Raw genomic sequence first — 10,990 nt, 5'->3', positions numbered from 1 at the left:
GTGACAAATAATAACCTAGTAGATGGAGGGCCTAAGCGCAATGTAGTAATAATCTAGAGCACTGGTTAGAATAGCTATATAGGCTCAAAGGCAGCTACCGTGTCATCAACGAATCCATGGCTTCATCGCTCAACTCCTCTGTAATTCTCGCGTCTCTCATCGACGCTAGATGTTCCACTTCCGCCGTGACTTGTTTCCCGTTACACCAGGCGCCGCCGCCGGTAGGCGGCAGGAACCTCGCGGTGCTTTGGAGGTGGAAGAGGAAGAAGAAGAGCAGCAACAGCTTCGTTGTTTTCAGCAAAAAGCAGCCGGAGAACTCGTTGCAGTACAGAAAGCTCGGGGACTCCGACCTCGTAATCAGCGAAATCACTCTCGGCACTGTGAGTTCTCTCTCGATTTTGATTCGAATTGCTGCGTTTTGAAATTATTCGTATTTTTATGGCAGAATTTTCAGTCACATTGTAAATTTGTAATGCCTAGGGTATCTGGAGGTTTTAGTTATGCTAATAGAGTGATGGAATTGTGTGGTTATGCATATTGCAGATGACTTACGGCCAGCAGAACACAGAGAAAGAGGCTCACGAGCAGCTCAGCTACGCGTTTGGGCGTGGAATTAATGTTCTAGACACTGCGGAAATGGTAAAGCTCAATCACAATTCACCAAACTATACGTGCCACTGCGAATTAGAATGTGATGAATTTATTATAAATAACCCTGCAATGGGATGGGTTTGCTAGTTATGTTTGGATGGAGACTACCAATTTTTCCTGCACTGTCTTTGCACATTGAATCAATCATGTTAAGTCCATTGTTTTTTATTAATTATTTTCAAGTTTTTTGGTCTGGCTGTGATGCTTCGCAACTGAAGTTGCATAAGTTTAAAACTGCCTGTTTGAACAGCTTTTCTGTTTTAGCAGACGGATTAGGAAGGTTCACATTTTCTGCAAAATAGCAGTACTATCTTCTAAGCACATTTTTTGTTTGCCATTTCTTGTTAATAAGAGATTCTGTTTTTCTTGCCCTTTTTAAGTATCCAATACCCCCGCGAGAAGAAACCCAGGGGAGGACAGACCTGTATATCAGTAGCTGGCTGAAGACTCAACCCCGAGACAAGGTGTGGAGTTATATTAACTCTAGTTTTGTTTTGGACTTTCACTTTCATGCTTGATTGGTATCTTCATTGAGTTTTGACCATTTTTTCCTTCCTCTTCTCACTGTTGCAAAACCTTGAGAGTCAGAAGGATTTAATGTTTTTGTACGATCTATCTATAACCCATGATCCAGGATTTCTTGGGGTGTCACTGTCATAGACTTTTTACAATATCAATGGCCACATCTGTAACTCGTAAATCTTACTTGTGATAATCTCATGGCTGTAGCCTAGATATTTTTGATAATTTTAGGCCAAAGAACTTGACAAATAAGGCTACGGACTGTCAAATACTAATGAATTTGTTATTCCATTAATTGTTGAAAGTTGTTCATTTTTTTATGGAAACAACAAAAGAAGGAGGAATGCATTACTGTCCACAAACAAATCAAACTGAATATGAACTCTAGATGACTTCCTCAGCATGAAGTGCCATCCAAGCTAACGGCTGCTGAAATTTAGAAACTCTAGACAACATATTTAATGGTGACCAGCCTTAATTTATACCCTAATGCAATCCTACCAAAATTAATCAATGACAAAACACATAACTTAATGAGATACCCCAGGTAGAACCTCAATCCAGGCGCAAATTACAAAATCCATTGTCTTAAACCATAGCTCGATCATTCTTTCTGCTGCTATACTGGTGATAGTGAGAATTCATATAATTTTCAATTTCATACTCAATGTGGATCCTTCTGATAAGTCTCCCGAAATGTAACTTGTGGGAGCCCCCAGCTTACTCCAAATGACCAAGATTTAATGTCATTACTGTGTCACAATGTGTGGTATAGAACTTACAGAAATAATGTACTCCGTATGCCTTCATTGGATCATCAACATATAATGCATCAGATATAATAGTCCTCTTATGGTTTTGCATTATGGCAGAGTTGTGAGACATCTCAAGATCTCTTTTCTTCAAACTAGGTTATTCTGGCAACAAAAGTGTCTGGTTACTCAGAGCGATCCCGTTATTTGCGTGACAGTAGAGAGGCTCCGCGAGTTGATGCTGCTAATATCAGGGAAAGTGTGGAGAAAAGTCTTAAACGTCTTAATACCGATTACATCGACTTACTCCAGATTCACTGGTAACACCCATTACATCTTATAAGTTATACCATATTCAGTTCTTATTTTTTGGAATGTTAGGGTAAAGGGGATGTGTTTACTTGAATTTAACATTGCTTGATTTATTCAGAAAATATTTTGTTGACTCATAAAAGTCCCTGAAGGTATTTGGTTTTGCCATCTGATACTAATTATGGACTCCTCAACTATTAATGCCCACCGTTACCATTTGTTTGTTCAGGTTTTGGTGGTTCATATAATTCTTCGATTGGTAATACAAAATTTATTCTTCTTGTTCGGTGCAGTACTGTACATTTTAAGTTTAGGTCATTGCTTGTAAAAAGAAGCTTATAAATATCAGATCAGCTTCCATATAGAAGCAGTTATCCTGGGTAAATGAAATTTTTACTTTGTTTTAAAGATATAGGTTCGACTCTTTATAGGTTTGAGACTTGTAGCTTCCTCTCAAAGGAGGTATTTGTGTGGAGTTGTTGTGCTAGGAAATTCTACTTGTCTTGTCTATATATCATTCATTTGCACAAAATATCCTCATCGATAATGATGCAGCTGTAGCCGGTTTAGCTTTTAGAACAATTGAGATAACAAAGAAATGGCATCATAGACTCTGCAGTCTACACATGAACACACTAAGCCAGGTATCCTTGCAACTCTGCTCATAAACAACTACTTGACATTCCAGGCCAGATCGGTATGTTCCATTATTTGGGGAATATCTGTATGATTCTTCAAAGTGGAGGGAAAGTGTACCGTTTGCTGAGCAGCTGAGGGGATTCCAAGAACTCATTGATGAGGGGAAGGTACACTTCTGTTGTTTCTGTAATGTTTTTGGCATTTGCAATAGTCAAAAGTAGAAGGGAACAGGTTGTTTCCGGAAAATTTTTACCTTATTAACTGAATATGTTGACCAAATTGATCAGATTCAGATTATTTTATTCATTGATGGCATACCTTATTTACTAAGTTTCTTTTCGCAAAGATATAATCATACTAATAATATTATGACCTCACTAATCTGGATAGTATGAACAAAGACCTCATATATCAAGCACATTATAGGGCCGTTTACTAATACACTTGTTTTGATATTTTTTAATTACTATATCACAAAAGCAAGAAAAAAACCTCACCGTGAAAAGATGATAGCAGATAAGACTCGTAGCTATTCAGATTTTGGGTGTATATGTCGTTTCTTGACTCTATGGAAATGAAATTCATGAGTTTCTGATCAGTTGAATGACTGTGGTTCGGATTGGGCTGCTCTTTTGAGTCTGTTTGTTAAGATGCATTATTACACGCTTCCACAGATCTCATGTAAAATTTTATCTAGGAGAACACATTGCTTGGTCTGATATTACATTGCTTAGTCTGATATTACATTGCTTAACTCAAATTCTCTCAAATAAATAAGTAAATAATGAACAAGTCAATGCCAAGCAGTTTATTATAACTACAACTCAATAATGGTTGCCACTTACCGAAATTTAAACAGGTGAGGTACATTGGCGTTTCCAATGAAACATCATATGGAGTCATGGAGTTTGTTCATGCTGCAAAAGTTGAAGGACTACCAAAAATCGTCAGCATCCAAAATAATTATAGTATGCTGGTTAGGTGCAAATTCGAAAGTAAGTTATACTTCAGCACACCCAAGAAGAACTTGAAGAAAGTTCTATCATGACACTCATGTCCTAATTTTACCATACAGCAAGTCGAGTCAGTAAACTAACATACTGTAATAACGTGCAGTCGACCTGGTTGAAGTGTGCCATCCAAAAAATTACAACATTGGTTTGCTTGCGTATTCTCCCCTTGCCGGTGGATCATTAAGCGGGAAGTATCTAGACATCAACTCGGAAGCTGCAAAGAAAGGCAGGTTTAACCTATTTCCTGGCTACATGGAAAGATACAATAAGTCTTTCGCTAAGGTAAGGAAAGATGCTACTCCACTTTTTATGAGCACTATCATCAAATACTTTATTCCAAGATCATTATTGTCTACATCCTTCACATATACTACATGAATAAAAACATTTGGCATTTCATGCTATTGAATCCTGTAAAGGAGTGTTTGCTTTGGGCGATAAGTTAGATAAAACTTATATAGGCTAATCCACCACATGCTGTCCAATTTCAGTTGTTTGATCATCTAATCCTGTAAAAACTTACTCTATCACATGTACTATCAGTCTAGATACCCTCAGACATTATGAGATGGCACTGATCTAACTGTATCTAATATAAATCTCCAGGAAGTTACGACCAAGTACCTAGAGGTGGCAAAGAAACATGGGCTGAGTCTAGTTGAGTTAGCTCTTGCATTTGCACGAGACCGACCATTTGTAACCAGCTCAATCATAGGCGCCACTACTATGGACCAACTAAGAGAAAATATGGATGCATTTTTGACAACTGAGAGGCCTCTGCCCCCTGAGGTGACACAGGATATTGAATCTGTTTTCAAAAAATTCAAAGATCCTGCAATTGATTAGGCTAGTGAATCCACACTATAACCCCTTGTGTTTCTCTGAATATTTTATCTCAGATTTTAGTGAAAAAAAATACTGTCATCAATAATCTTCACTATTCACATGTATGCATGTCAACATGTGGGAGAAGACAATAGAGAAGATTGTATGTATTGGGTGTGACTTGAGATTCTTTTCTTTTTTGAGGGAACCTTCAAAATGTGAGATACTTTTTTTGTGTTACTCTATATTTTTATACGTAAATGTGACATATACAACTACTATAAAATAAGAGCAGTACCCTTGAAGTGACCTTGAATAAGTATTTTTCTTATAAGTTGCATGAAATTATTCCCCAGCACTATCTAGCAATTGAGATAATGCCATTATTAGCAACGGCTAGACCACCTGCCCCGAATTATTAAAGTTTTCATATGTATTGTCGGTATAATAATATTAACTGTATCTATAATATCTTCGTTCAGTTCAGGGACATCCAAATAGTAAATATCTTGTGTAAAGAGTGAGATTCATGCTTCGATCCTCATCGTTCCAAAATGGCAAAGCCTTTACTAAATTAAAAAGAAAAAAGAAAAGAAAAACGGTATAAAACTTGAAAGGTAGCGGTATTGTAGGCCTTGATAATCCTTCAATGCATCTCCGGGTCGGACCTGATCTCATATAGGCCTAACCCGGAGGATGCCCCGACGTTTTCCACCACGGACCCTCAGTCATCCATTTGTGCAAAGATGAAGATCCCACTATCCGGCAATGTACATATCATCTTATTTCTACTTTTCTCTACATGTCATCCATTGATGTAGTGAAGTTTCGTCTTCCTTTTTAAACTACTCCGTATAAATTTGAAATCTATGTAGTACGACGACTATTATATTGGTAAAAGAGTAAATAAGACAATAAATTACTACTGGTAACCCCTCCACCTAAAGTTACACAAATTAATTAGAAACAATAATATCGGAAGGTGATTAGCTTCGAGCGGCGCCTGGATTTATAATTTCATCCATTTAAACTTAGTCTCGAATAAATATATACTACTATTAAATTACCTGTTAAATTTAAAAAAAAAAAAACTTTTTACTGAAACAGTGTAACGACCTCACTATCGCAATATTTGTTGAAATATATTTTACATAAATTATTTGTATCTTTATAAAAAAAAATTGCCTATTTTTATTATTTTTTTGTTCGGCAATTTTCTTTGATTTATCGTAGGAAGACAACAATTATTGTTTTGGAATAAGTAAGTTCGTGGAAATTAAAGAGGCTAAATTATTAAAATTCGGTCACTTTGATTAAAATTAAATCATGGAAATGTGAATCTTGCATTTGATTTTCATCTCTTATTGAGTAAGGAACCAACCTCATGAAACTTCTTCTCCATATCCAGACCCGCGTCGCCCCCAATTCACCAAATTCTTCGATTATATAATTCCATTTTTATTTTTCTTTCTCTAATCCCTTTTTTGGGATAACGAATTGGGCGATCAATTTTTCTTCGTATTTTCCTTCCTTTTTGATTATTCCAAGAAGGAAGAAAATCAATGGGGCAGCAAACATCTAAAGATCAATTGCTGTTTCAGCAGGTGAATTATGGGAATATTGAGGGCATCAAAGCTCTCAGAACTCAAGGTGCTGGTCTTGAGGTATCCCATCTAATTGTTCTTGCAAAATTTCCCGTGTTTTATATTTATAGGTTTTATGTGTTTATGCTGTTGATGTTAGTCAATGCCTATCCCAATCCGATTACATATTAAATGGCACAATTGGCTTATATGTGAAGCTGGGTTTGTGTTGCTTTTGTTTTAACAAGTTTTGAGTGTGATCGGTAGCAAAATAATTCATTTTGTTTTAGTAGCTAAATTGATGTTTGGTGTTTTATTTATGCTGTTGTTTTATGGGTGCATCATACACATTAATCCTATATCACTTGATGATGCTCCAAGCTTGAATCGTAACGAATTAAACTTGATTGCAAGTAAAAGCTTAACTAGTATGAATCCATAGTTCACAGGGTCGGGAATGGGGTAGTTTGTTTGATGTTATTATGCTAAATCCGTATCTATATATATATATATATATATATATATATATATATATATATATATATATATAATATCCGAGTCCCATGAATTTACTTTTTGTGTGCTGAATTCTTCTTATGGTGGCAGTGGATTGACAGCGAGGGCAAGACTGCGTTGATTGTAGCTTGCATGAACCCACAGCTTTATAACGTAGCAAAAACTTTGATTGAATTGGGTGCCAATGTCAATGTATACCGTCCAGGTATTTGAGTTTGTTTCTTCCTTCCATTCCATTATATGTAGTGTTCATGATTTAACCTGCCTACCTTCTCGTTTCTGATAGTGCCTATCCCTATCTGCAACTGCAATGCGCGAAACTGGAAATTGTCAATAAATTATTGGTTGTTAATTCATTTAGAAAAGAAAATTGATTGTCAGTTGATTGTGTTCATGCTACTATAATCACATAAATCATCATTAGCTTCTCTCTGTTTCTCGGATGGCAAAACATGATTTTGCGCTTCAAGTACATGCTATGGAACCTTGTGATTCAAATTATCATTGTCTATCCCAGTTTTTATTTGAATCTCTAGCATGTTTCTTTATCTTCCAAAATTTTCTTTTTCTCTTGAAGGTCGCCATGCAGGAACTCCTTTACATCATGCTGCCAAAAGAGGGCTGGATCAGACTGTTAAATTACTTCTTTCACACGGAGGTGAGCATTCCCACACCCTCAATTTGCCATGATTTTATAGTCGAGTAGATTAAACGTGTTTATTATATCTTCTTATTTTGATTTTCCATTGAAACTTCAGCAAATGCCCTAATAATGAATGACGATTGTAATACCCCACTTGATCTTGCTAGAGCCAAAGGGTTTGGCAATGTTGTACGAGCTATTGAGGTATACTCGTAACTCATTCTGGTTTAGTTTCTTTGCTAATGGTGATTCTGATAGCTCACCTCTTTCCGTATGCTGCTCAGAGCCATCTTTGCTTGTTCGCTGGTTGGCTGCGGGAACATTACGGACCTGGATTTCTGGAACGTTTTGCGCCTCAACTGCTCTCAAGAAAAGTGTGAGTATAAAATTGGTATTTCTGTTTATATTGTTTAGTGTAGAGTATTCATGTTGGAGTTGGTCCTTCGGATGATACCTCTCGAATATAGCTTGGCTCTCATTTCATTCAATTCTCTTGCTGGATTACAGACCAATGTTCATATACCACATATCATTTGATTTGATTAAGAAGTAGGAGCCATTAACTTTCTTATGATCTGTCCCTTTGACTCGAAAATGGTCTTCTTTGCCTTCCAATTTGCTTTTCAAGTTACATAGATTTATGTTCTTGTTAACACCTACCTTGACTTCTTTCTCTAATATCTTTGCAGATGGGTGGTTGTCTTGCCATGCGGTTCCCGTAATCTTGCAAGGCCTTTCAAGTTGGAGCTTGCTATATATGCCGGTCCACAGGTACCTTATTATATTTCTTCTGTGCCAATCAACTGTAGTGTGTGCTTATCTGTCGTAGATGCTTTCCACAAGTTCATATCTCATACACGAACAAACTCAAGGGTTTAGAGAGGTTACAGATAGTTTCATTGGTAAGAATATAGTACTAGTACTTTGCAACAACCTGGTGATGTGTTGTCGTGGTAATTATCAGGATGCTCAACCAAGCATGACTATTCAACTATGGAAGGCCAACTTAGAAGAACCAAATTTCAACCAGCCAGATCCAGCAGCAGTCATATCTGATATATCTAAAAGTAAGTTTTTACATTTATTCTTTTTTATGATTACCCATGTTAATGGATTTTTGCCCTTGTTTCTATTCCTTGGCCAACCAGTGGTGCGAAATTTTGTATACTTACTGCTTTAATTCGTTCACTCTCACTTTCGATAAGGGAATCTAAAATTATGACACAGAGTTGAGGAAGTGCTGCTAAAATGTGTTATTGATACTTTAAAGTTTGAACTAATCCTCGGTGTCAGGGATTTATGTCGTTCTTCATGAAAATAGTTGCAAACATGTGTCGTTGAAGGCGGAATCATTTTTGTGTCTCCTGCATTTTCAGGTACTCGAATCAAACTGGCACCTGCTATTGAAAGTGAAAAGCACCAATTGCAAAGGTTTTGCAATGCCTGTAAAGGAATTCCTCAGGTATTCACATTCTCTCTCACACATTCATGTGTTGTTATTGAATTCTTGAACTGAATGAATGGATTGAAAATCAGGTGATGCACCCGTCATTTCCTTTTGGCAACCAACCCCCCACTGCTCCACCGACTGCAGCTGCATCAAGTGCAGAAGACGACGAGCTACTGGCTATGGCAATCAGTGCTTCTCTTCAGTCGGTCACACACGAGGGGGCATCAAATGCTGACACATATCTTGGATCCGAAGCCAGTCAATGCACAAGCACAGCCAGCTCAAGCAATAGCTCCAACCATATTGAGCCTCACAACAAGGGAGCAGCAAGCAGGGTCAAATCAGAAACTCAGCAAGCTGGATCTATAGCTGGTCCATCTCACGTCCTAGAAAACGACCACAGTGGCCCATCTGTTGTCCAACCAACTCCCGAGGCTCCGTTGTCCGTTGCTGTTCCATCAGCTCCTCCCGCTTCAGATGCTGATATAGGCACCGGTCCCATTATTTACCCGTCTATCGACACTAGCCCAATTGATCTATCTTCGTCCACTGTGGATGCCTCGACTGTTGAAGCCAATGCAAAGGAAGGCGAGGAAACGAATTCGTCTTGTACTATATGCCTCGACGCCCCGCTCGAGGGAGCATGCGTCCCGTGTGGCCACATGGCCGGATGCATGAGGTGTTTGAACGAAATTAAGGCAAAGAGCTGGGGTTGTCCTGTGTGTCGATCCAGGATTGATCAGATTATTCGTATATATGCCGTTTGATTTCCGATTATCGGAAGCTGTTGGCATCTGCAGGAATCGAGGATCAAAGGTCGAAGTTTTTGAAGTAGTCGAATGAGTTGTGGTAGCAACTCAAAATCGAAGTACATTATGGTGAAGGGAATGTAATGAGAGGTTGAGTTTGTGATTGTGTGCTATACATATATTGTAAGTGATAGTTATGTATATTGTGTTTTCGAATAATATTATTGTTCTTGATCAAAGTTGTACATGGCGACCTAAAAATGTGGTAAATGTTACTTATGTGTCACTAATAAAGAAAATAATACGCAGAAGATTGAGATATGACCAAATTTTGATGTTGATAGAGGAGATGGAGATTGACAATTTGATATAAGAAAATTGATGATCTTATGTGGACCGCTTACCCATAATAAATGAGGGAAAATAAATAAATATATATATCCTTGACTTTACTTTTTTTTTCTCCATACATTTTATAAATAGTCTCTTATTTCATTAAGAATACTTCATATATAAAAGCATAGTCTAAACCATCATTTTCAACAATATAGCTGAACATAATATATGTTTGAAATTAGCATATATTTGAATTGATGAATAATAGTACGAAAATGTGTCAGTATTTTATTTCCGATTACATTGAATATAGTTTAATAATGTGTGGAAAATGAAGCTTTGAGGACATGTAGGGGTAGGTTTATTTGAGTGATCATATCGACATGTGTCAAAGATTATGTGGTAGGACTCCATATTAGTATGTACTAATAAACACATCAAAGTACTAATCTATTTCAATCTAGTGTGAACTATAAAAATGGTCCATTCACTATGGTTTTATCTCGTCCATAGTTCCTGGACTTTAAAAATATCGCGAGGCATCCCTGGACTAAGAGTTTATTTTGAAAATGGTCATTTTCACTGTTTTCGGTCGAAAATACCCCTTTCGGGGGTTTTGGGGTTTGGGCAATTTGGTCTTTTTACACTTTTAACATTTTAAATATGATATTATTTCAGTTATGTACTAAATCTGATATTATTTCAAAATTATCATTCTTCTTCCATTTTGTCATCCTTCACTCTGTTTCTTTATTTCAATATTAGATTTAATTTTATAAAATTAAATTTTGAATTTTAATTTTAAATATCAATAAATTTTTTAATTAAAACAATTAATTCATGGACACTATAAATATTGATTAAAACTATAAATTTTTGTTATTTAATATAATATTTAGCTGAATTGAAGAAGCACAGAAAAATAATATTTATCATGAAGGAAAAATAAGAGTTATTCTAATTAGCCTTCGTTCGGCTGTTATAATTGCTTGTGATTGA

At 36.7% G+C, this 10,990-nt stretch overlaps 2 protein-coding genes across 2 annotated transcripts; both read left to right on the top strand.

The window, feature by feature from the left end:
- The first annotated feature begins 61 nt into the window (after positions 1 to 61).
- LOC121802794 (protein tas-like) lies at positions 62 to 4,954 on the top strand. The gene is made up of 8 exons (XM_042202498.1): positions 62 to 380; positions 544 to 639; positions 1,032 to 1,115; positions 2,085 to 2,245; positions 2,926 to 3,043; positions 3,736 to 3,871; positions 3,993 to 4,171; positions 4,496 to 4,954. Exons 1-8 carry the CDS (start codon positions 117 to 119, stop codon positions 4,733 to 4,735), a joined length of 1,278 nt encoding a protein of 425 aa, XP_042058432.1. The 5' UTR covers positions 62 to 116; the 3' UTR covers positions 4,736 to 4,954.
- Positions 4,955 to 6,052: 1,098 nt separating this feature from the next.
- On the top strand, positions 6,053 to 9,894 carry LOC121803686 (putative E3 ubiquitin-protein ligase XBAT34). Its single transcript, XM_042203321.1, has 9 exons — positions 6,053 to 6,378; positions 6,904 to 7,018; positions 7,391 to 7,471; positions 7,572 to 7,660; positions 7,741 to 7,832; positions 8,146 to 8,227; positions 8,421 to 8,523; positions 8,833 to 8,918; positions 8,993 to 9,894. Exons 1-9 carry the CDS (start codon positions 6,277 to 6,279, stop codon positions 9,671 to 9,673), a joined length of 1,431 nt encoding a protein of 476 aa, XP_042059255.1. The 5' UTR covers positions 6,053 to 6,276; the 3' UTR covers positions 9,674 to 9,894.
- Positions 9,895 to 10,990: the final 1,096 nt, after the last annotated feature.

Source organism: Salvia splendens, chromosome 5 (genome assembly GCF_004379255.2).
Source record: "Salvia splendens isolate huo1 chromosome 5, SspV2, whole genome shotgun sequence".
NCBI lineage: Eukaryota > Viridiplantae > Streptophyta > Magnoliopsida > Lamiales > Lamiaceae > Salvia > Salvia splendens.
This window is presented reverse-complemented; position numbering and strand designations above follow the sequence as displayed.

Bases quoted from the DNA above. Each gene is read 5' to 3' on its own strand.
- LOC121803686 (XM_042203321.1), top strand. From the start codon at position 6,277: ATGGGGCAGCAAACATCTAAAGATCAATTGCTGTTTCAGCAGGTGAAT. The intron at 7,661-7,740 runs GTATACTCGTAA...TATGCTGCTCAG, and splicing joins ATGTTGTACGAGCTATTGAG to AGCCATCTTTGCTTGTTCGC. The intron at 7,833-8,145 runs GTGAGTATAAAA...ATATCTTTGCAG, and splicing joins CAACTGCTCTCAAGAAAAGT to ATGGGTGGTTGTCTTGCCAT.
- LOC121802794 (XM_042202498.1), top strand. From the start codon at position 117: ATGGCTTCATCGCTCAACTCCTCTGTAATTCTCGCGTCTCTCATCGAC. The intron at 3,044-3,735 runs GTACACTTCTGT...AAATTTAAACAG, and splicing joins AACTCATTGATGAGGGGAAG to GTGAGGTACATTGGCGTTTC. The intron at 4,172-4,495 runs GTAAGGAAAGAT...ATAAATCTCCAG, and splicing joins ACAATAAGTCTTTCGCTAAG to GAAGTTACGACCAAGTACCT.